General features: G+C 42.9%; 1 protein-coding gene across 1 annotated transcript in view; it reads left to right on the top strand.

The window, feature by feature from the left end:
• The first annotated feature begins 703 nt into the window (after window positions 1-703).
• The window catches only part of trhr2 (thyrotropin releasing hormone receptor 2), a 34,086-nt gene continuing 8,565 nt past the window's right edge, over window positions 704-26,224 (top strand). The window contains exons 1-5 of the mRNA XM_015965151.3: window positions 704-896; window positions 8,597-9,231; window positions 14,752-14,884; window positions 17,589-17,740; window positions 19,763-19,880. Of these exons, the coding sequence (XP_015820637.1) occupies window positions 8,849-9,231; window positions 14,752-14,884; window positions 17,589-17,740; window positions 19,763-19,880 (786 nt within the window). The 5' untranslated portion in view covers window positions 704-896; window positions 8,597-8,848. The remainder of the gene's footprint in view (window positions 897-8,596; window positions 9,232-14,751; window positions 14,885-17,588; window positions 17,741-19,762; window positions 19,881-26,224) is intronic.

Consider the following 26,224-nt stretch of genomic DNA (forward strand, 5'->3'; position numbering starts at 1 on the left):
AGGAATCATCAGGTGTAGAAATGATATTTTTGTTTTTTAAAATAAATAAACGATGGCATTGTGATGTTTTTTTGGAGTATTCTTATGAGTTAAGGCACCAAACAAACAGTGAAATAAATGAATAATGGCCATTTAGTTTTCTGTTTGTCCCTCATTGCTTAATCCAAGGTTTTACTTGTCGTTGCACAAGAACTTCTTAAACATAAAAAAACAAAGTTAAATGTCTGCTAATGGGCCCTCATTATCCTAAAGGTGGTTATTTGTTGTTTCCTTATATTTCAGTGAGTCATGTTGGCATGCAGCTCCTCACATTTTAGATATATTTTAATAACATGAGTTTATTAATGATGAACCAACTCTTGGTGTATTTAAGAGCAAATAAGAAATAAGAGTGACCTGAGTCTGCTTTTCTGAGGAGCAGTGGCAGCACCATCATGTGACTTTACAGAGCGTCTGGATTGGTTCTCTGATTCAACAAAACTCAAAAGATTCTAATATGAGGATAAAAAAACACGTTATTTATTTTTTGGTTAGAAATAGTATTTTTATCTGATTTAATGCTCTGTTTTGTGAGTGACTCTGCGTTCTTTTAATTTCCACCTTAAAACTTTGAATGATCCTGCTGTTTCATTCTGATGAGAAATAAATAACTGGTGCTTTTATTCTGAAATCCCTAGCACTGCCTTGTGTGTGTGTGTGTGACAGCCCTGAGTCAGTAGTAGCAGCGCTCTGTGTGTGTGCACATCATATAGACAACAGTTAAAGCATGGCTCTGCAGCCTGGCAGCTCCAAACAGCGACCGACACGCAGGAGGAGAAATTTATTCTTACTTTCAGATGACAAACGGGATTAAAGGAAATTCTGGATGAAGCTGAAACCCTGCAGAGGCTCCCAAGGTGAGTTTATTTCATTCTCCTTGGACAGCGATTTAGAAGTTTATGGCCAGTTAAAGGCTGAAATATTTAAACAAGTGGAAACAAATGAAAAGCAGCTTGATTTTATATTTACTGATTTGTTAAATAGGAACAAAACAGTTTTCTGCCATTTCCAAATTTCAGAAAATGTGTCGACCTTAGAAGATTCTGTTAACGACTGAACAAATAAAATGAAGCGGTGGCTTTCCTTGCTTTATTACAGACTTTGTGCTCATTGATCAGAGCTGACTGAGCAGCCAGCTGCCACCGTGTCACTCAGCTCTGATCAGAACAGCAGCTGCAGGTTCACAAACCCTTTTCTGGGATTGCCGCGTCCGCTCGCTCGCTCCCCAGAGCTTCTCTAACCAGATTTTATTCCTGGGAACTTAAAAAAGCCTCGTTAATCAAGCAGAAATTAAAACCAACTCCATATTTATGTTTGACTGTAAATAAACTCCATCAAAAAAGCATCTTGGTGTCATTTAAAGATTTTTGCTTAGTAAAAAAGCAACAACCAAAACTGCAGAAGTAATCCAAATCTGTCTCCCCTTTGCTGAATTATAGCAGATTTTCACATCTTTACTTAAAAAAAAACTGCCTTTTAACTTTAAAATGACCAAAATGAGTTTATTTCTCCAATCAAAGCACTCAGATTTTCCAAAAGTCCTTTAGCTTTACATCTTAAAACACAAACATCTCATAATTTAGTCTGTTTTTACCTCATTTCACTCAAACAGGCAAACAAATGAATCAATGTGAGCAGAAAACTTTCTTATGTCTTATAAATCCACAGATTGAGTCCATTTTTTAAATCCTGAGAGATTGTTTGCTTCTATATTTGACGTTGAACAACAAGTTTCATGGTGAGAGTAAAGAAAAGCAGCTTTGTGGTGTTTGTTTGCAGAATAGGTAATCACGAGTGATGCAGTCATGCACTAAAGCTAAACACCTGCTGTTGTGAACAACATTCAGCTGTTTTATCTCAGTCTGATTCTCAGCATCAAGATTAAAATTACAAACTTGAATAATATTCCCCACAACCTCTGGCTGCAGCATGAGGGATTCACGTGGAAAAGATCTTTTCTTTATTTGGAACAACAATCCTAAAACGATAAATTAAAACCTCGGATGGACGACAGCAGAAATCCCGCTGGGATGTTATTTGTTCAACAAAAACTAAACCAGAACACAGAAACAGGAAGTGAAAATCTGAGCCCATCCTCTATGGAATTCTCCAAAGTGGCACAAGAGGCCATCTGTTCGACAGCTGAAGCTCGGACCGAACCGGGTCACGGAACGGGACGGTGATCTTTAACAGAACGGTCCGGTCAAAGCTCAGACAGGCTGATATGCTGGACCTTCAGAGACTCGAGCAACAACAAACCTCAATGACCTGAAGCAGCGTAGTGGAGACGAGTGAACCGGGCAAACGGAAGTGATGCCACCGACACAGGCAAACTCCGATGATGGCTAGGGCACTAGCTGGAAAAAGTCAGATAAAAAAAGTTTTTTTTTTTTCACTAAGCTGTTAAAAACAGTGTTGGGAGTAAAGCTTGGTTTATGCTTGACGCATTCACTTTCTGCTTGGTGATGCGGCTCATGGATGGAGTTCGCTTCACAACTCGCAGCGTTTATGGTTCATGCAGCTTGTCTCTGCGGTGAGCTGATATTCTCCCAAACTGTAGGGGGCAGCATGGAGCTCTACGGCATGCAACCAACACTACACCATAGTAGAAGTAAAAATTACTGTTTACAACATGGCATTCCAGCATTTTTTAACAGCGTCCTCGTCTTTTCCGACAGTGCGAGCTATTTCTCTCCAAGAATTATTAACTACATGTTGATCACGGTGATCTTTGAGAGCTGAATCATATGAATTTCTGTATTTACGAACCTCTGCCATACTAGTTCTTGCCAGTCCGCCATGTTTTTCCGCATCCGGTTGTCCGAGTGGTTAGAAAATTTCCTAGGTGCGCGGTGCGGAAAGTTTGGGCCGTGCGGAGGCGCGGTGGAGGGGCGTGGTTGTTAAAATGACGCAATTTTGCCGCGCAGAGCCGTGCAAACCTCGCAGACACGTCAAGCATAAACCAAGCTTAATGCGGTACAAAAGTAATTAATTACTGTAATGCATTGCTTTTTGCTTTAATGCGGTAATGTAAGGCATTACAGTGAAACAAAATGGTAATATTTACTCGGTACAATTGTCAGTAACGTGCTAATTACAAAGCATTTTTAAACCCAGAATCAAGATGCGTTTCTTAAAAATTCCAGTTGCTGGAAGCCCGAAAAAAGATCCAGTATCTGCATATATTACGTCATTTATGGACTCAGCTTTGCGGGCAGAGAGGACGTAGCGGTAACGGCTCAAATACTGCAGCTGCGTCCTGCACGCGGCCGCTGTCACATTCACAAAATCGCTCCACTAAAACAAAATAATTCACTTGCGATCGTTCATATCGGCGCATATTCTCTGGTAGTTTCTGTACTTTTTTGACGTGCTTTGCCTCAGCTGAGTTCCTAATCTGTACCCCTGTGATTTCAACTCATTGCAGCTGGAGCGCAGCGCATGTTAAGATCCCTTTGGCTGATTAGTTAGAAAGTAGGAAATCTAGGAAACGGTTTTTCTGGAAGACGGAGAAAAGATGCAGCATGCAGGAAGGTTAGAGAGAAAGGAAAGGAAATTATTCAAATAAAATCAAGAAAACAAAACAAAAGTACTTGAAAAGAAAAAAATTAGGTAGATTTATCCCCAATACACATTTTTACCAGTGAAAAGCAATAATATATAAGCATTTAATTTTTATACATGTGATAGAATCAGATCACCCTCGTCAGTCCCACATCCAGGGCCGTATCAAGGCATTTGGAGACCAAGGCTAAATTGGCTTGGAGCCCCCACCACCTCACTCCCTGCTCAGTTAATATAAGATGACAGCGTGCTGAAAGTACAGTTTGTTGTTGCTTTTTTTAAATAAACAATCATTCTAAAGAACTGTTTTTAACAGCAACACTAGCTCAGACACCACATCACCTTCCACTGGATGTGTCATGAGTTCAACGGGTGTCAGATTACCAAATTCATACTGAAGTTGTTTTGTTAAAAGTAACTTAGAGTAATGTAAAAGTAGTGTAATGCCTTACATTTTAAAATCAGTAATCTTGTAATGTAATGAATTACTTTAAAATGAGGGTAACAAGTAATAAATAATGCATTACAGTTTAGACGGAACTTGCCCAACACTGGTTAAAAGAGAGCAAAGTAATGGATTAGGATGTAACACTCAGAACAAACATAAAAAAGAGTGGACCAGAACTCCTCCACAACCATGTGGGAGGGATGAGGCCAAGCAGAAGACGATTCCTGATGGATCCTCCTGTCGGATCATCAGGTGGAGTTAGTTCAGCCAGTTAAAGACCTGATTATACAGAAATAGAATATCTTTAGTTTTTACTTTTAGCAAAACATCATTTTTCTTCTTCCACTTAACGCGGGACTCGGAGGCAACAACCCTCAGCAAGAATTCCTTTTCCCAGCCACTTCCTGCAGCTCTTCTGGTGAGATTCCCAAGGCATTCCTAGATCAGCCTCCAGAGTGTCCTGGCTTGACCTCGGGGTCTCCACCTCTGGGAGGCATCCTGGCCACAGGAACCACCTCACCTGACCTCTCGATGTGGAGGAGCAGCGGCTGGAGCCAGAACCCAGGCTCGGCGCTTTATGGGCCATTCCCATCTGTACCGGGTCGGCCCGGGCCGGGTAGCACCGGTCGGCCCCAGCCTGGCCCGGTTGATTCCACACATCCTTGCCTTAAGCCCATGTGGGCTGATTCTACCCACCAATCAGAGGCTTGCTCTAGTGGAAGGTGTGAATTTGCTGTCAGCAGTGGGTGTGTTGGCCCTGGTCGGCCTGAAGCAGACCCCCTCGAGAAGAGGGCTGAGAATGAGCCTTGGTTGGCCTGGAAAAATACCAGGCCACCCAGATATGTAAACAACCTACGCTACCCGGCCCAGGCCGACCCGGTACAGATGGGAATGGCCCATCAGAGGATAAAACCCATTTAGATCTTTTATTTTTTTACTTGCTCCAGCTAATTAAATCATCATTTACTCTATTATGAGGTTTTAGGGCGTGACCTTTTCTGTGTGACCCTGGTTTAACCCATAAACTATGATGTCACTCAGAACCAGCCCATCCACAGGGCTTCATTAGCTTTGTCCATCAACCAGTCAGGAACAACCTGGTCCACAGAAGTCCAGATGTTTCTGGACCTCCAGCTGTTTGGTCTCTACATGAAGCTTCTCAGCCTTTTAGCTTTTTCTCCTCCCTCCTCTGTGGATGAAGATGTGTTTTTCTTCTTCTGTCCTCCAAAGACACCATTCCCACTCCATCCTCCTGGGAGACAACTGGACAGATGTTTGCTGACAGAATATTATTATTATTATTCTCTTCAAGCTTCCTGTACTTGTGATGAAGAGGCTTTTCACAGACCACATTTCCTTGTGTGAAACTTTATTTTACTGTGTTTGCATCCAGTTATGAATTAAAATGAGACAAGACTCCATCACTTATCACAGCTGCCTACTTCTGATCTGTATTTGTAGAACAAGCTTCCAACAGACGGAGCCAGAAAACGCTCCGAAGGCTTCAGTCTGCCAAATGTGACGAGCGCCAGGAATGCAAAGGAAATCACCTCGTGTGCACGTGTAATGAAACAGAGAGTGGCGGCAGTCTGATTGACGGCAGAATAGAGGAACTAGATTACTTTTCATTTCACATCCACCTCAATTTATTAGAGGCAGCCCTCAGGAGGGGACGTCCAATCTGTGTGAGTGCCTTCGGGCTGAGAGATAAGTGAAAAGTGCAATCGAAGCCTTGCAGAGTTTCAAAGTGTTGCACGCTGGTTAATCAGCTTTCAGCTACGTAAAAATCCTGAAAGCAAATGTTAGGAATCTTTAAATGAGAAACACTTTGTTCTCCAATAAGCTGAAAACCCTCCCAAGTATTTAGAGAGAGAAAAATGGTTTTAATCAGGCTGCCGGGCTTTGAGAACGGGGGCTGGAACTTTACCAGAAAGCACTGGGAGGCACTGGGAGGCCCCGGGAGGCACTGGGAGGCACTGGGAGGCCCCGGGAGGCACTGGGAGGCACTGGGAGGCAGCATTCTGAGACGTGAACCAAGCAGACACCTTTCTTTGTTTTGTCAGATTATTCTGTTGAAATGATCTTAATGTACCGGTGAGGTGTTTTAATGCTCTGAGTGCAGCGCTCCAGATGCCTGAACGGAACATTTGAATATTGCCCATTAATGAGGAGCCGTCGTGGATCTCATTAAAGCTTTTAGCAGCTCTGACTTTAAAACCTGCAGGACTCTGCTAACTAAACTGACTCAGTGAAAAGACGAATCTCTTTGATTTATAAATGACAACACAATCAGACCAAAAACGGCTCAACTACACATTTGACCCCGATAACAAAAAAAAAAAAAAAAAAAAAACCACAACATTTCTCATTTAACCAACGCAGAGAAATCTGCTGGTTTCAGCCAAACGCATCGTCGGTCCATCCATCCAGGTCTGCTTCTGCGAGCGAGGGAGCAGCTTCGCTCCTCTCTCACGCGACTTGGACACTGAAACGCGAGTTACACTGTGCCGTAATTATTCCTCAGGCTGTAAAGACCGAGATTCTTATTCCATTCAGTCCATCCAATCGGACGCTTCAGCTTTAACTCAGCCATTTTTGTTCGTCTTCAGCGACGAAACTCAATCCCTTTCTTGTTACCCTGAACCCTGTTGAGGCATCAGTCGTAAATATTAATAAGATGTTTCTAAAAGGGTTTTATTCCAGTTGTGCTGCTGCACTTTTCCACAGTGAGCATTCCAGGAGTCCATTAGAGGATTTCCCAGAAGAATTCCAAAGCTTACTAAAGATGCAGACTCCCATACAAGTTTTCCACCACGTGGTGGCTAAAAAGACCATTCCTATCAGTGGTTTATATCTCGTTAACAAGGCAATCACAGCCATCGATTTCACAAATATTTAAATTCATGTTTGTGTTGCAGTTTCATGAATTTAGTTGAAAATAGTCATCAGGATCGGTCACAAAAATATAATACAGTAAAATTTCACTCAGATTTTCAAAATGTGCGATTTACAGTTGAAACTAGGAAAATTAGAGTCCAGTTAAAAAGTTAATTAATGTCAGTAATTGAACCTAAAATGTGAAACTAATCTATGAGACGGGCTCATTCCGTGCAAATCCAGATGTTTCAGCCATTTTTATTATAACTGACAGTAAGAATGATGTGAAAAGGTTCAACAATCTAAAGTGTCACACTCTGATCAGCTGATGAATCCAGAACAGCTGCGGAGGGTTTCTGGGCCTTTAGAGGGTCTCTCAGTCTGAGCTGGATTACTGACATTAATGGACTTTTGCACCAGATTCTAGTTTCTCCTGTTTCTCCTGTAGGTCAAAGGGCTGGTATAAACTGTGCAAAATACGTAAAAACAGTGTAAACACAGGAAAACAGCAAAGTTTACAGAATGGTGTAGGCACAACTGTGCAAAATACATAAAACATGTGCAAGTGAAACCATGAAAACCACATAAAATTTTGCAAAAGTATATAAAAACAGTGAAAAGCGTGTTTAACCAGCTAAAGTCACAGTTAGAAGCTAATTTGTTGTGGTTCTGAGCCCGGGGTGTGTTCTGTCCTTTGCTGTTGTGACCTCCCTTTTCTTGCCACTGAGCAGCAAATGTTTAGGTAAAGTTGTGATTCTTTGTTGTGACTGTTAAGAATGAAGACCAAAGGTTTTATTTGTAACTCTTTAGGATCAGCCACAAAGGTTTAGCATCACATCAGGACATCTGAACCTGCTCTTCGTCACAGGACGAAGCTTTTTGCTGGACTCTAAACACAACCAAGCCTTTTTTAGTCAGACTCGTTGGGCTGGCTGTGGCAGGTCAGACGTTAACATGAAACTTGTTGGTATTCAAACCGGTTTCCTGAAGCAAAGATGCTGCTACTGAGAACAGTGAAAAGGAAAATCCATTTGGTGAGTAGTGACCCTGCAAATGGAGACAATGAGAGTCGGTGAGAGAGTGCAGAAAGGGTCTGAGGCTGTCAGAAAGTCAATAACAGTCATCGTTTAGATTCCAGCCTGTGAAGATGCTGAATGTGTGCACCCCTCAATAACTAATGGCCTCTTTTAGAGGGAAATCTCTCCGAATCACGTTGGATCCATCAGGTAACGATAATTACTGTAGACCTGAATAATGTGCTGAATCCGATCCGAATCATTAAACAGGAACTAAGCTGCTGTTTTAACGTTTGTCCTCCCAAAGTTCAGAGCGTGTCACAAATAAAAAGATTAAACTGAACAACAAACCTCTCCGTGAACAACCAGCTGGATCCCTGTGATCCAGATCATGATGACATAATAATGTAATACATATACATAATAATAATAATAACACTGCATTTTCACTGATAGTTACAAATATCCCAGCGTGGTTTCTTAGGAGCGTCTTCATGTCACGATTAAAATCTGGGATCATCTGCGGGGATGTGTGTTTATCCCAACATCTACCCCTGGGAGCTCGATGAGGAGGCCGAGGAGCTCAGAACAAAGAAGAGCCACAGAGAAACGGACCGTAAGAATAATAGTTTGTGTTTTTTTTTGTTTCCAGGTCACTCATGGATGCTCTGACTGGTGTTCGGACTAAATGTCTGTCGACGGTAATCGGAGGAGCAGAAGGAGCATTGAAGCTGTAGACCAAGAACGCCAGCTGTGCTCCTTCATCTGAGCAGCTGCTTTTGATGGATATGCAGACTCTGGTTTTAAATGCAACGCAATAAAACAGAAGAAGCATGGCGATGGTTTGGACTCACAGGCCTCATTTCTCCCTTCATCTCTGATTAACAAACAACCGTCAGCAGAAATGACCAACAACCTGAGCTCCAGGAGCGACGCCCCCACCAACATCTCCCTGAGCCCCAGCGTCGCTGTCTCCGACTCTCTGGAGTACAAGACGGTGTCGGTATTCCTGGTCCTGCTGGTCTGTGGCGTCGGGATTGTGGGGAACATCATGGTTGTCGTGGTGGTCCTCACCACCCGCCACATGAGGACTCCCACCAACTGTTACCTGGTGAGCCTAGCCATAGCCGACCTGACAGTTCTGGTGGCGGCGGGGCTCCCCAACGTATCCGACAGCCTGACAGGGACCTGGATTTATGGACACGCCGGGTGTCTGGGCATCACCTACCTGCAGTACCTGGGAATCAACGTGTCTTCATGCTCTATCACGGCTTTCACCGTGGAGAGGTGAGGAGGGAGACAAAACTGATGTCAGCGCAGCTTTTAAAGGCTCGTGACATTTAGTTCTAATGTTGTGAAAGAGGTTTTTATTCCAGTACTTTACTCTGATGAGCCAAACAACAGGATCACTCAGAGCAAAGTGGACTCTGTGAATGTCAGGGTCAAAGACGTAACGGGACTGGTTTCAGGTGGGTGGTAGAACCGCACCGAGCCAGAACGGGTCTAAACGTTCACGAGGTTAAACGAGCGCAAAGATGTAAACTCACCTTTTCCATGAGGGATGTTTTTCAGATGAAGAATTAGAAAAAGCGGTTGGTCCCTCCAGCGGAATCACATTCCAGGAGAAGTGGTTGTGCAACGGTAAAGCTGGTGTGTCTGAAAGTCCGATGAAAGATCAAAGTTTAGCTTCTGAAAACCCGTGTCTCATCATGAAACGCTTCCTGTTTTATTCGTTCTTCTGCAGTTTTGTTTGTTTTACAATAACAAACTAAAAACCACACCTACAAAGACCAAACAATAAAGAACTTGTTTATTAAGTTTGTGATTCCTTCCAATAGAAATCCTCTAATCAAGATCAGAACACAATGGCCTGTATTTGATATTGTGCCTTCTAGAGTCCTAAAACCCCCCAATGTGCCTTACAACTATATACCTTTGACATTTGAATTGATTCGGTACTAATTTCTGGTACCTAGGAATCGATACTGGTACTTAACGGTACCAATTTTAGATACTTTTGAGTATTTAATATTTAAATTCTCTTTTATAATTAAATATATATTTTTCTCAATATATAACCACATTTGATAAATATCACGATAAATAATAAACAACTGTTTGTATTTTAACATCGTCCTTGTAGTTTTATATGCTGATAATTAAACTGAAGCAAACATCTTTACTGTGAACTAAATTTACTGTGTATCTTCATTCCTTTTACCGTCCTTTTTCATTTGATTTTTCCTACTGGGAAGTTAGAATTTCCGAGGAGAAAGCGAACGCACCATACCTGATAACAATGGTGGCAATGGAAGCTAATTTATCAGGCTAACATTATCTTAAACAGTTTATCAATCAATCAATCAATCAATCAATCAATCAATCAATCAATCAATCAATCAAAGCTTTATTTGTAAAGCGCCTTCCGCAACCCTGTCAGGGAGCCCAAAGCGCTGAACATGGTACAGTTGTAGATAAATATATTGAATAAATCAACAATAAAAGCAATTCAAATTACAAAATAGAAATTACAAGATAGAAGAAACATTCTGGTACAGGACAAATGTGTGAAACACATTTGGAATGAGTGGATGGATTGAGTGAACCAATGAAAACTGTGAAATAAATACAACATAAAAGAGGGCCAAAATCAAAGATGTGCTAGAAATGCCAAGCAGAGGAGGTGTGTTTTTAGGAGATTCTTAAAGACTGGCAGAGATGGGGACAGCCTAACTGAGGGTGGCAACTGGTTCCAGAGTAACGGTGTTAGGACTGAGAAAGCCCGGTCCCCACGGGTACGACACCTAGAACGAGGAACAGCGAGCAGGCCTTGGTCAGAGGAGCGCAGAGCGCGTGATGGGGAGTGTTTGTTCAGGAGAGTGGCCAGATGGGGGGAGCACTACCCTGGAAGAAATTGTAAACAAAGACGAGGATTTTGAATTGTGAGCGATAGCAAATCGGAAGCCAGTGCAGGGAGGCCAGAACCGGACTGATGTGGTCCCGTTTCCTGGTCCCAGTCAGGAACCTTGCTGCGCTGTTCTGCACAACCTGTAGGCGACACAGTGATGACTGACACAACCCTGCGTAGAGAGAGTTGCAGTAGTCAAGCCTAGAAATTACAAAGGCATGCAGTACCCGCTCCAGGTGGGCTCTGGACAGCATATGCTTGAGTTTATTTAGCTGCTGGAGCAGATTAAAACAATGATGCCTCTCACTTAGATCATTATTGCTGGTTTCATCTTCACCCAATCACCCGTCACATTTAGTAAAGTGAAGCCAAACTTTAGAGCGCGTTCATGTTCTTCTAGTCGGAAATTCGGAGTTCCGAGGAGAAAGCGAACGCACCATTAGCGGAACGGAAGCTAACATATCAAGCTAACGTTATCTTAAACATTTCATTTACCTACCGGAGCAGATTAAGATGACGATGCCTCACTTAGATTGTTGTCGCTGGTTTCATCATCACCCAGTTACCCATCACATTAAAGCCCTTTTCAGATTGACATTCTGGAATATTTGTGGACAATTCAGTCCGGTTTTTAACCAGAACTGTGTTTTCAGACACACCACTTTTGTACCTGAACTTGTCCTTTCGGTTGCCTTCACACAGCAGGGAAAAGTTCCAGATGTCCGAGGGAGAGGGGGTGGGAAGGCTGTACCCGGATTGTGCGGCGGGCATACATGCGTCATTTACCCAAACAAAGCTATTCAGTCAAACATGGCCGACGAAGAGATAGAATTCCTCTCACTGATCGGACTTATGTTAAGCATAATTCTGCGCACACGAAGACGCATAAGAGACCTGGATGATGAAGCTCAATGGTTGATAAAGGAATCACGGAAGCGGTGGGAAGCGCTCCGTCGCGAGTCTAGGAGACGGTACCGTAGGAGGCGAGCTGCTGTGGTTCGCCGCATGCTACAGGAACGAGCTATCTAGCTGCGCTGCGTGCGCACAGCGTCCCCCGTTCCCCTCCTCCCTGTCCGGAACTGACCTCACCAGTCTGAAGCAGCCACCCTGTCCGTGACAAGTCCGGTCCTGTTACTAGGGGCTTCGTACAGTTTAATTACGGAAAAGGTTATCCGGATGTTTGTATTCAGACACAAAGGTCTTATGGACAGAGTCCCGAACATTTCCGTTTTTCATGGCCTGTCTGAAGGGGGCTTTAGTGAAGTGGACCCAGGCGTTAGCATGCGTTATTTCTACTATGCTGCTCTGTTTACAACTCGCTTGCAGCGACCGACGTAACACTCTTGCGCAGCTGTCTAGGCAAGTTCTCCTTATGAAGGACGGGTACCGAAACGAGGCACCATTTCAAATGACGTGAATCGGTGCTCAGTCGGTACTATGGAATTCGGTCGGTACCTTAAAAAGTACTGAATTTGGTACCTATCACTAGAAAGGGTGAATGTAGTTGTAAGTTACAACACATTCAGTCATTCACCCTTTCACACACGATGATGAGCTGTAGCCACAGCTGCCATGGGGCACACTTCCCTCTGACCACCAGCAGCAGGCATTGTAGTAAGTGTCTTGCTCAAGGACACAACGACAGCAACAGACTGAGTGGGGCCCGAACCTTCAACCTTCCGATAACGAGGCAGACACTTGATTCCTCTGCCACCATCGCCCCAATGTTGTCAGAAAACAAAACATTTAAACTACAAACTAGGGATGTCCCGATCCGATCACATGATCGGAAATCGGCCCGATCACGTGGTTTCAGACTGATTGGGACTCTGGCTTTACTTCCCGATCCGGACTCGGATACTGGGTTCAAATTACAGGAGAGCAACTTGGTTCTCCTTAAAGGTTGTCAGGCTCCCCTGATGCCCTTAACTTACACACCCAGAAGGAGCACAAAAAAGATCCAGTTTCTACCTTTATTGTATTATTTACATGGACTCAGAGTAGCGGGGATTCTTTTGGGCAGTGCGGCAGGCAGACCGCTGATCATTCATGAACTCCAGCTGTGTTCTGCACTCGGCCACAGTAACATTTTCTAAGTTTCTAAGTGGCATCACCAAAAATATACAATTAAGAAACCCACGGTTGTAATATTACAACATCAGATTTAAGTCTACAAAAATAAACCTTCCCCATTTTTTTTTCTTTTTAAAACCACCTTTATATTGCTAATAGGTCCTATTGTTCAGTTGTGCAACATTATTGGCTGTTAAAATGTGTAAATAGGCCCGTTTATCTGGCCTCCTAGAACAACACGTGAAAGGTTAAAAAAAGATTTTGCAGTTGTTTTCTAAATTTGGGTTTCTGGGGGTTAACACACAGTCGTTCGTGTCCGTTCATTTTCTCTCTGGTAAGTTCTGTCTGTATTTGAGCATGACGTGTAGACCGCGCTGCAGCGCTCGTCACTGGCACAGCCGGGCAGCGCGGCGCACACTCCGCTTTTTTGCAGTCAGTAGATCAATTTGATCTGCTAGTTAAAAAGTTACTTGTGGGGTGAAAAAGAAGGAAGCAGGCAGGAGTTTTTCTGGAGGACTGGGAGATGCAGGAAGATCAGAGACAGACAGGACAGGAAGACAGGAAAATAAAAACCAAGGAAAAATAAACAAAGTTCTTAAAAATAAAATGTAGGTAGATTGATCCCACTACACGTTTGTACCTGTATAAAGCAATAATTTATCAGCATGTAGTTTTTATATAGTTGATACAATTCAGATCATCTTCAAAACTCCGTCCCATGCCCAGGGGCGTATCCAAGCATTTTGGGGGCCGAGGCAAAATAGACCCCTGCCAGGCATTTTAAGTTGAAGTGCTATCTGTTTTTATATTAGACTTTCAATATTTGCAATAAAGTCCAAAATTGAAGAATTTATGTTATTTATTACTTGATTGTTCAAGCTACCTCACAGAAGTGATCTGTTGTTAAACGTTAAAATAAAAAGGTAATCAAATAAAAAATAAGGAACATTCTGGAACTGTTTCTTCCTTTTCTTTTTTTATGTATCGAAAGAATCGGATTGGGACTCGGTATCGGCAGATTCTCAAAATCAAATGGCTCGGACTCGGACTCGAGGGCAAAAAAACCTGATCGGGACATCCCTACTAAAAACCTCAGATGGCACTAAGCCTAGTTTTAACATAGCCATGTCACAGTTGCTAGGCGACAGGATGTACGCCAAGGTAAGGGTGGAAATCTGAAGGCTAGACTGTCAAATTTTACAGTTGTTCACTACCGGTCTTCCCGGTAAACCAAGGACCCGGACTCTGCCAATACGGGCCAGGTAGGACGGGTTCTTCGAAGGGCACAGACGCTTGTGTCTCTGGCTAAAGTCCATCACTGTTTCGCGTCCGTGTGGGAACTCAGTACACATCTGTCCCAAACCCGGTAATAAATGATGTTCAGGTAGAATAAAGAACTCCATCTCATCTAAACCAGATTGGTTTTCTCTCCTTTGTTAAGACCTAAAAGCTTCCTGGTTAATCTGATAGAAGTTTAAGCTTCCAAGCTTTCCTCAATTATTTTAAACACCAAAATAAAAAACATATGTACTTGAAGATCTCTGAACTTCAGGTTGTTCTTTTGCTGACAGGTTCTGGTTCTGCTGAATCATGATTAAACTCAGAATAATTTCACACATCCAATCAGTCAGTGCTCGTTCTCCAGGAAGCCCACAGATTAAACAAAATCCTCAGACTTCCACACAACCAGCTGACCTCTCTGGACAGTTCAAGAATGACCGAGGCAACGTTTTACGGCCCGTTAGAACCGCCCAAGAGTTCTGTTCTGTTGCACTTTGACCTGCCTACTTTTGTCATGCAGAATAATGATCTTGTGTCACATGCAGGTACATCGCTATCTGCCATCCCATGAAGGCCCAGACCGTGTGCACGGTGTCCCGCGCCAAGCGAATCATCGCCGGCGTTTGGATCTTTACCTGCATCTACTGCATGCTGTGGTTCTTCCTGGTGGATATTCAGGTGAGAAAGGAATCACTTCAGCTGCATCAGATGTTTTCCACAGAGGACAAAAAGTGCAAAATTTTGTTTTAATGGCTGAGTTTGGATCAAAAAAGAACAGAATCGTATCTTATATAAAGACCTTAAAGATCGATGATTCAATTTTCAACATTTTTACAAACATTTCATTCAATTAATCAGTAAATCAACCAGCTGACTGCTAGTTAAAGGGGCATTATGGAAGTTTGACAGCTAAAACATGTATAGAAATAATAAATGTCTTCTTCATACATTCTCCTGCAATGCCCTGGTCCTGTAGAATGAGCCCTGGCGTTTTTACTGTGATTGCCTGTTTTTCTGTAAAATCACAGAAAAAGAGAGATGCTCGGGTCGAGCAGGCTGCTTCATGCGCGTTCACGCTCAGGCATCGCCCGTAGCATTTGCTATCCGTAGCTTTAACAGCAGAGAGAGAGGCAGTGCCACTTTGTCGCTGTTCCTAACGCCTAGTGACAAAGCTAGCTACATTTCTGAGGACCTTAACTACTTTCTGTAGAACTTTCTTCTAGATATTTCCTGCAAATTAGCAACAAAATAGCCATTTTCGCTCCGAACCGTTCTTTGATATAAATGTTACAGATACAAAGGATGTTACTGGTGCTTTAGCTCACCTAGTAAGACGTTAGACTCCCATGCAGAAGACCGGGGTTCGATTATGGATGTGAACGTAGTTCATTTAGGGTTTCTTTTTTACATTAATGGTATATTTTTTTTACAGTAAGACGCCCAAATTTTTATTTGAGACTCGCCGAACGGCGTTGAATTCACGAATAAAAAGGATGTGGGTTCAACTTTCATTTTGAAAAAATTTTTCAAGCAAGGGAAGGGAATGATCTGAGCATGCAGGAGGACTGACCCATCATAAACCTTTGTCGGCTGTGCTGAAGAGAAAGGTACAGAACCACATTATTTCATTAATTAGCTGCACGTTCTCCTGTCCTCTGTCCCCCCCCCACACACACACAAGGGACTGTCTCAGCTGTTATTTTCGTTAAGGAGTGTGCACGTACAGCATGCACGCCTTGTGCACGAGCCTACTATTGAAGCGGCCGTTACACTTTTGGCCTGAGGGGGCACTCGCGAGCATAAAAATTCAAAACTTCGTAAGGTCCCTTTAATATTCAGTCATGAAGGCTTAGGGTTGCCCTAAATAACCTGTAACCCTTAGTGCACCAGGGGTTGGTTTCTACTCTGTCAATAATCAGGTGAATTTTAGAAACATATTAATTATACATCAAAGTTTTTGGCTCATTCAGGAAGAACATGCTGTGATTTATGGAAGCAGGACATTCTACACAATAAATAAACAAATAAACGAAAATCTGCGAGGCATGATGCCATTAAAACTAACAGGCTCCACCCCTTTTGGACCTCTAAAACTCAGGTAGACTTTAGGGAGCATCATGAAGAGTTTAATGAATCACGAGTAGCAATAGAATATAGTTGCTATACATTATTTACACAGTGTTTCACTGAGATCAATAAAGTATTTCTGATTGTGATCTGTTACCATGGTGACCACAATGTGTCACTGGCAGCAGTTTTAACATTTCTTTAACCCTCTTTTATCATTTGTGTTTTTACTAAGACGATGGTGAAGTTTAGTGATCTTGACAGTTCCTGCATGCAGAACCTCTTCAGAAACTTCTAGCGTTAAAAGTTGCCCTGCAGAACCTTCTGGTCCATTTATTTGTTCTAATTTAAATAGAGACAATAATAAAAACCAAATATCTGGTTGGTTATCGCAGCTCCTCCTGTCATTCATCAGCGTCTGGAATTGATTAGATCAGATCAGGTGCAGCGACACTTTTCCAATCAATGATAGTCTGACGCCACAGAGGCGACAGGTTGGGACTCAGGTGTTTGGCATTGAGTCGCTCATCAGAAACTAACAACCCGAGATTGTTTAACAGCTCAGATCGCTGCTGCTCACAGATAAAAAAAACTCACAACAACTGGTGTGTGTGTGTGTGTGTGTGTGTGTGTGTGTGTGTGATTATCTAGCTAATATCTTGTTTTTATTTAGATTTCCGAATCAAGCATTCATGGTGAGGATTTCTGAAACTAGACTAAACTAAAGTACTAGTAATAACTCACTTGTTTCAGCATATTTCTACACCAAAGAAAAATTAAAAAACAAAAAAGTTGCTTTTAAATCTCAGTGTGGTATTTAAAGGGTTTATTCCATTTCTGTGGAACATTTCTGGACCACAACAAACCCGACCCAGACTTTGGTGACTCCCGATCTACAACGTGATGTTTATAAATCGACTTTATTCACTACAAACCCGATGTTTAGCATCACAAACAGCTGTTTGGGATGTTTCTGATATTTGTCTCAGAAATGACAAAGAAACACACAAATTGCAGGTTAATGTGGCAGAATACCGGTGTGCTTTACACCGCTGAGTTGTTTTCCCTCTACCCGGCTATTACAGGGACTGAAGAGTGTCTCAGTAAACGGAGGAGTCACCAGCTGATGACTGACACATTTATGATTTCCAGGACCTTTTTTTGTTCAAATGCTGCTTAAATTACAGGCTGTTAAATAGCTCCTAGCATGGTCTGAGTGCAGTGCCATTATGTTGAGATGTGAGCCATCATTACACGCCGCTCCCAGCGCCGCCGTCTGCTTTATTACAACCTCTATCATGTCTGTGACATTCAGGCGGACCAGGATGGACACACGCAGTGTGGATACAAGGTGAAGCGAGATCTCTACCTACCCATCTACCTCATCGACTTCGCCTTCTTTTACGTCATCCCACTGCTGCTCGCCATTGTGCTCTACGCCCTGATAGCACGCGTCCTCTACCTCAGGTATGAGCAGGATCACTCAACAAACAGCAAAAGTTAGAATACAAACAGCCTCTGAACGAATAAATTCAACTCGGTTTATTAATGTGTTTTGTGTGGTTTGTTCAGTTTTGTTGATAATATCGTAAAAGTTCAATAAATAAACACAAAAAAAAAAGTTTCCTATATAAGGAACCCAGCAGGCTGCATCGACCTACTGACTAGTGTCAGAGTCTTTACAGCAGTCCTCAAACTAAGCAAGCATGCAGCGACAGTGGAGAGGAAAACTCCTTTTTAACAGGGAGAAACCTCCAGAGGATCCTGGCTCAGTATAAGCAGCCATCCACCACGACTCACTGGGGATGGAGAAGGCGGAGCAGACACACACACACACACACACACACACACACACACACACACACACACACACACACACACACACACACACACACACACACACACACACACACACACACACACACACACACACACACACACACACACACACACACACACACAACATTTGTACCAAGTAGTGTTTTCATGTGTTGCAATTTCTCAGTAGAGATTCAATTGCTGAACAAAGTTTACTTTGTTGTCCTAATCTGAGTGAATTAATTTAACAGATGAACTAGTACTAGCACATTTTATGTTAAAGGAAGTAAAAAGTTAATATCAGGAGAGGGAGACAGTAAAGTGGTTGGTAGCAGTGTACAAGCCTCCAGGAGAGTTTCACCTGATGCCTTCATGGAGTTGTTCATACACTGAGTACTGATTTCTTCCCGAGGTCTGATTTTTCTGAGAGGTTGTTCATGTGACCACGCACAGCCTTAAAGTGACCCATGCAGCGTGTGTGCAGCACATCAATTCTAAAGTTGTTCAAATGAATTAGAAAGAACTATGGAGAGAAAATAGGCTCAAAAGATCAGTGTATGTTCAGCACTTCATTAGAAATGGATCTGTGTGTAAATGAAGGTTTGTTGCCATGTATTGAGGGATTTATGCATTTTTACTATGTGCATGAATAATAGCAAGTTACAAGTTACAAATTGTGTTTCTCACTCAGATCATTTGAGTCTGTTTTCTCTCCATACAATCCACAATCAAGTGAAGGAAAGTTTATTCGCATCTGATCCTCCACAGCAGAATAGACATCTTACATGAAAAACATGGCATCTGATTCAAGACCACAAACAATTTGACCTGGGTCAGATTTGTGCTGTTCAGAAAAGAGCAAATGATACCCTGTAGTGTAAAGTGTAAAGCGCTTTGGAGTCATCTGACTCTGAAATCAGTTATGAGTAAAAAAAAAAAAAAAAAGATGTATTTTTGCCACTTCTGCATGCAGTTTGAATATAGCTCCTTCTGACAAATGAGGGAGCTTTGTGGGGTATTTTATACATTTTCTAAAAATCATCCATCCATCCATCCATCCATCCATCCTCTTCTGCTTATGTGGGGTCGGGTCATGGGGCAGCAGCCTTAGCAGGGAGGCCCAGCCTTCCCTCTCCCCAGCCTCTTGGACCAGCTCCTCCAGGGGAATCCCAAGGCGTTCCCTGGCCAGCCAAGAGCTGTAGTCCCTCCCGCATGTCCTGGGTCTTCCTTTAGGTCTCCTCCTGGTTAGACGTGACCGGAAAACCTCACCAGGGAGACGTCCAGGAGGCATCCTAACTAGATGCCCGAACCACCTCAACTGGGTCCCCTTGATGTGGAGGAGCAGCGGATCCACTCCTTTATAAGAACCAAAAGAGAACTTTTTTTAAACATAGTCAGAACTGAACATGCAAAGTATTTCTACAGATTTACAAACTTTTCAACAATCTTTCTACTTTTTGAAGAAATTCCAGGCATGCAGATTTCTATCCACATTTATGGCCCTAAAAAGGCAAAAGAGGATAAAACTTAACAAAATGCACGTAATTATAAATCTGTATGATTTTGGTTGTTTGCACTGAGCTGTGTACTTTCATGTAATCTAAATATATTTTTTAATCCCACCTGATTATCCGATCGATCCCCTCTGACACGCCGCTCCTCTTCCTCCAGCCCTCTGCCCACCGACACCAGCGCCACCACGCTACGCAGGAGCGGCCAGGACCCCTCAGAGGCGGCTAGGACAGGTCGCCAAGGTCGACCCAGGAGCGCCGTCTCCTCCAGGAAACAGGTCTGAACTCCTCCTCACCTTCGCCTCCTTCCTATTAACCCTTTTCCTGCTGCATGTGCCTCTTCTGACCCCTCAGGTAATTATGGCGTGGTCCACCTTGTTTGATCTGAGCTGAGCAGTCAGTCTTTAGGAGGGAAGAGAGCTCTTTCTCACAGACGCCAGAATCGTTCTGTGCTGTATGTTTGTCTCTGCTGCTCTCAGATGTTCAGTTCATTTATTTTCTCAGGCTTTTAGACTCTGACAGCGCCTTCTTTCCTTTCTTTCATGTGCCTTTATCCACTCGGACCAAAACGACATGCTTTATGCACGTGGACACTTTTTAATCACTGGATGCAGAAAAAAGCTAAAAACGAAAACTGAAGTTTCATGTTTTATGTGGATGAGTAGGACTGATTATTCTGGTGTAAATAGTCACCTGGTTAGTTGTTTTTACAATTAAAATGTGAGATTTAACTTCCTGGGAGAGATTAGCACCACTAAGAGCTCCATGTTGCAAAGGGAACGTAAAAGGCCTCTTAGTTTGTTCTTTGTGAACACACTCTTTTACCTCGCCTGCACAGCGAAAACATCTGTAACCAGAGCTGCTTCCTCAGCCAGATGAGGGAGTTCTGACCCCACTTCAGGTACCAAACTGTGCTTTGAAACTGAGCGTTGACGTTTTTGATCCCCGAACCGTTTTTCCCCTCTGCTGCTTCTGAGAGGCAAAACAGAGGAGCTGCAGTTCTCTGCGAAAGCTGGTTTCCGCAGCGTGATCTCTGGACTCATAAGGCATTTCAGTCAAAACCAGTTTGTCAGGTTATGTTTGCAGAATGTTAAGTTGTGCCACGTTCTGGTGTCGGCCTGCGTGTGGATGAAAGCACCATCGGAGCAGACCCGAGCAGACATTTCTGACACTTATGGAGCTGATGAGGTTACTTATCAGAGGAGGTGTGTGTGTGTGTGTGTGTGTGTGTGTGTGTGTGTGTGTGTGTGTGTGTGTGTGTGTGTGTGAGAGAGAGAGAGAGAGAGAGAGAGAAAGAGAGAGAGAGAGGAGGACAGGCTGAGAGAAAGAAAGACATGATTGTCTCTGAACTAAAACCGTTTCATTTTACATGAAGTAAATATTTTTCCTGGCAGGACTGAACAGTTGATTCCCACAACTACTTGCTGCTGCTTTTATATATAAGCAACCATTTGCTTTGTTTATTTCAGGATTTTATCTAAATATAACTCATGTAAACACACTTAACACATGACTTTAATCCTCTCAGGCTCAAAATAAGTTTGGATAAAAGGACGAACAACTAAGTCCTTCAGGGGTACTTCTGAGTTTAAAAATGCTCATGAAATACGTGGAGTAACCGGGTAGGTTGGGTTTAACGTCTTTGCAACGCCTTTAAAAGGGTTAAAGATTTGGTTCACTGAAAACTGATTTATTTAAGCCTCCCACTGTCTTTATGGGTGACCCCGCGAGGAACGTTGACCATTGAGCAGGGTTGATGGTTTTTCCCTTGAGGTCCACGTGGCAGGGGTGAGGTGGTGCTCACTCCTCACCCCTGCCACGTGGACCCTGCTCAATGGTCAACTTTCCTTGTGGGGCCACACCCATTAGGACAGTGGGAGGGTTATTGATTATCTCTGATTCTAATGGGTCACTCTGAGTGTCTCATGCAGGCTGAACATGAAAATAGTCTCCTACACCTATCTCCTGCATTAGCTTCTGATAAAAAACAGACGGTGAAACTCTAGGATTAGAAAATCCTGACAGATCTACGCCACACTGTCACTTAATATTCATGGACTCACCCATCTTGGCTCACGACGGGGAAGGTTGTTGTTGGTTTAGCATCCAGGAAACAGCAGAGAACGTCTCTGCTAGTAGAAGCTAACCGTTAGCATTGGCAACTCCACCACACAGCAGAACTCCTCCAGGCTTGTGTTATTTGTGGAGCTAAAACATCAACATCGCAGAGCAGACAGAGTCAGTGGTAGAGTTGTGTTGCTGTTAGCCAATCAGAGGAGAGATGTCCACACATCAGGAAGTAAGGCACCAGATCCTGTTGTCTGCAGATACTCTGTTCAGCAGCAGACTTGTCTGTGATGATCCAAGAAATTCTGGACGTTTTTTTCCCCCTGAGTACGGCTTGCAAGGCATTTTTTCCTACCAGAGACCACAGCAAATGTTAATTAAATAAGTGAACCACACCTTTAAGACCCAGTTCATGACTCAGACACTGGCAGGATTCTGCATGTTTCTGTGATTTTGCACCAACGATAAGATGCTTTATAGTTGGAAGGAGCAAGAAAGTAACTCCATGATCTGAACTTGATCACAGTGGAGGAAAACAGTCACACATAAGCAGCTTTTGTGTCAGATCTTTAAAATAAAATTAGATAAAGCCTCTCAGACGTTCGGTTTCAGGAGCTGCTTTGGGGTGTTTATGGAACCAGAGTTTGAGATGCAAAGGCGCAGAAGGATGAAAGTCCTGCTCATTGACATGTCGTAATTGTTTATGTTTACAAACGTGTTTACATTTATAAACAACCACTAAATCTTTTGCAAGATTCTGAAACAGAGTCTTGAGGCTGAATTCTGATGACAGAGACACACTTTGGTCTTGACTTAGACCAGCTGTCATCTCATCAGTCCTGAAGGATGTAATCTCTGTTTATCTGAGCAGATGCTGTTCTGGGAGCAGCGTGTAGGATAGGGAATCCTTTATAACTCCACACAGTAACACACGACAGAACGTCTGAAGTATGCCTTTAAATGGTGCTTCACTACCCCCCCCCCCCCCCCCCCCAGGTTTACCATCCCAACATACTCCCCTCTGTGTGTGTGTGTGTGTGTGATCACAGACCTCACTTAGATCGAGTTCAAGGGAGATCCTAATCTCGTGCGTTCGATGAGCTCCATCTGAGGGCAGCAGATTTTCATAATGTGATTTAGGATTTAGCTGATTTCACCCTCTCACTTCTTCATCAGCCCTTCATCCTCTCTCCCTCAGCGTTTGATCGTCCAACTCCGCCTGATGGGGCATTGATAAATCTGTGTATGCCGGAGAATGGCACCTTTATGATTGGAGATTAACGCAGCGAGGTGTGAGATTACTCATCTCTGAGAGTTACTCCATGCCTCTGATCTCCTGAAGTGGAAGCTGAGGAGTAAAAACAGGAAACGGACAGTCACCACGCTGACAACATCAGAGGGAAGAGCATGCTCCAGAATCTAAGGAATATCTAGCTACTATGGATCAACTCTCCTGCCGCTGCAGGTTTGCTGTTGATTAATCAAACAGCTTGGCGCTGATTTCTGTTTCATTATCTCAGACATAATTAGGAAGCACTCCCCTCCACCTCCTCAAGAACAAAACCTTTTGTTGTGTTTTTCCGTTGGCTGTGTTTGGATCACTGCTTCCGACACAGATTCAGAACCTTATCTAAAAAAAGAGGCGTGTGCATAATTCCTCTTTACCCTTTTCTTTCTGCTGAGACCAGAAAAACACGGGTCCAGCAGAACCAGGGAGGTGTCCTCAGATGGAGGGATGGATGGAGGGGAAAAGGAGGTGTGCAGCATTGGCGACTGATAAGAATAATCACCTGAGCCTCACAGGCTGGCTGACTCCGCCCCCTCCCCACTGTCTCGGCAATGGCTCAGAAATGTCTGAGCCGTTACCGTGGTAACCAGATGATGTGGGGCGAGAAGGAGGGTCACGGCATGTAGAGGGATGGGGAGCACAAATAAAAACCAAAACGACGGAACAGTTTGACACAAGTGTGTGTTTGTCTGTCACCCGAGCCGGTGACACGAATGTAAAAGAAAAACGTGAGAAAATTTAGATTGATTCGTGTTTGAAAGGTGGTTGAAAAACGCAACTAATTTACGGATTTTATCTGTTACGTTTCATTATTATTTTGGTGTTATTTTCTTCACGAAGTACAAACAAAAACAAAAGACAACATTTTTTACCCAAAATAGCAGAAAAGACTTTTTCCTGGACTTTAAAGGGACTTTATGGAGGTTTGACAGCCAAAACATGTACATCCATCCATCCATCCATCCATCCATCCATCCATCCAACCAACCAACCAACCAACCATCCATCCATCCATCCATCCATCCATCCATCCATCCATCCATCCATCCATCCATCCAATAAACCATTTAACATCCGTCCAACAATCCATCCTTTATTTCATTCATCCAACCATTCATCCATCCCATATCAAATCTGAACATATGTTAATCTATCAGTTTCATATATCAGCAAATATTTCTAAATTCACATTTCAGCCAATTGTAAAAATGTACCCGTTAAACTATTCTCATTCAAATGCCAGCTGTTAACATTTCAAATTTTGAGTTTTTAATTAATGTTCAAAGATTAAAGTTTTCTGCTGTTTAGCATTTTTTTATCCATTCTTCACCTACATTCTGAACTTTATTACACTTGTTGGTGATTTTTGCTTCTAAATCTTTAAATACATTCAGCTCATTTTGACAGTTTCGCTTAGTTTCAGCTTCACTTCAGCTATTCAGCAGCTTCAGCAATCCGTTTCTGAATTTGGCTTATGCTACTCATTTCACAGTTCAACTAAATATAAAAATTAAACTGTTAAACTAGTCCTACTCAAACAACAAGTGTTTAGACATTTTTGCTGTCCAGATTTTTAAATACTGTTCAGATTTCAGTTTTCTGCTGTTTAGGATTGTTTTCTCTGTTCTTCACTTTTTGTGCTTTATTTGCTTGTTGGTGCATTTTGCTTCTACATCTTTCAAGACATTCAGCTCATTTCGACAGTTTTGCTTTGTTTCAGCTTCAGTTCAGCTGTTCAGCAGCTTCAGCTTACAGTTTCAGCTATCCAGCATTCAAACAGCATTTGTGCAATAAATGCAATTTTTCTAGTTAATAATTCTTCCTGCTCCGTGTTGATGTTTAATAACCTTGAGCGAGTGATTCACACGTTCATCACACCCGGCTGGATTACTGTAATTCTCTTTATATTGCTGTTATTATCGGAGCCTGCAGCTCATCTTTTATAGCAAACACAGAAGCAGGAGCACGTCTCCTCCTTCACCTGCTTCCCATTCATTTCAGGGTAGATTAAACTTTACTGTTGACACATGAAGCTCTTAAAGGAACTGCTCCTTTGTGTTATACGACCTCCTCAAACATATGAGCCCTGCAGGTCACTTAAATCTGCAGATTGTTTCCTTTTTCCATCCTGAGAATCTGTGATTTATGGTTCAGACGCTCGTTTTTAAATCTCACCTCAAAACTCATCTTGATTTATTATCTTTGATGTATCTGAGCTGCTTTTGATGCTTTGGTCGGTTGAGTCAGACTTCCAGCACTTTGAACAACCCTGGTCTGAGGTTCCGTCTTTACCCCCACAGCACAACTTCCTGCAATCTTCCACAATAAAAGTTCACTCACAAAACGTTTAAAGATAAGAAAAACTGTAAAAAATTGCTCTCTGGTAAAAACAAATCTGAAACTGTTGGTGTTCATTTCCAGACTGAAGTTATGGTTTAAGATGAAGCTGATTACTGCAAGGCATTGTGGGTATTATAGGTTTGCATCAAAGATTAAGATCAAAATATAATCTCATCATTTTGACTTTAATCTGCTAATTTATGTGGCTCTAATATAATCTTGTTCTTCTTAAAAATAAATATTTTATTTTCAGTAGACCTGATCTGATCTTTCTGTGTTTAATGAAGTTAGTCATGTAGTTTCCTGCAGTCCTCGTCCTCCTCCTCATTCTCTTTCACCTCCTCTTCTTCTTCCTCCTCCTCCTTGTCGTCCTCCTCTTCTTTGTTTATCTCCTCCTCTTCCTCCTCCTCATTCTTTTTGTCCTCCTCTTCTTCTTCCTCCTCCTCCTCCTCCTCCTCTTCTTTCTCCCTTTCTTCCCCCTTTTCTTACTTCTCCTGTCACTCTTCCCCTTTCTCTTCCTCCTCCTCCCCATCTTTCCCCTTTTCTTCCCCCTTCTCCTCCTCCTCCTCTTTATCCTTTTCCGCCTTCTTCTTTTCCTCCTTTTCCTCCTCCTCCTCCTCCTCCCCCTCTTCCTCATCTTTCTCCCTTTCCTCCTCCTCCTCTTTCTCCCTTTCCCCTCCTTCTCCTCCTCCTCATCTTTCTCCCTTTCCTTCTCCTCCTCCTCCTCCTCTTTCTCCCTCTCCCCCTCCTTCTCCTCCTCCTCTTTATCCTTTTCATCCTTCTTCTCTTCCGCCTCCTCTTCATCTTTCTCCCTCCCCCCTCCTCCTCCTCCTCCACCTCCTTCTCTTCCTCATCTTTTTCCCTGCCCTCCTCCTCCTCATCTTTCTCCCTTCCCCCCTCCTCTTTACCTTTTTCCTCCTTCTCCTC

The sequence above is a fragment of the Nothobranchius furzeri genome, chromosome 4, assembly GCF_043380555.1.
Source record: "Nothobranchius furzeri strain GRZ-AD chromosome 4, NfurGRZ-RIMD1, whole genome shotgun sequence".
Classification (NCBI taxonomy): Eukaryota; Metazoa; Chordata; class Actinopteri; order Cyprinodontiformes; family Nothobranchiidae; genus Nothobranchius; species Nothobranchius furzeri.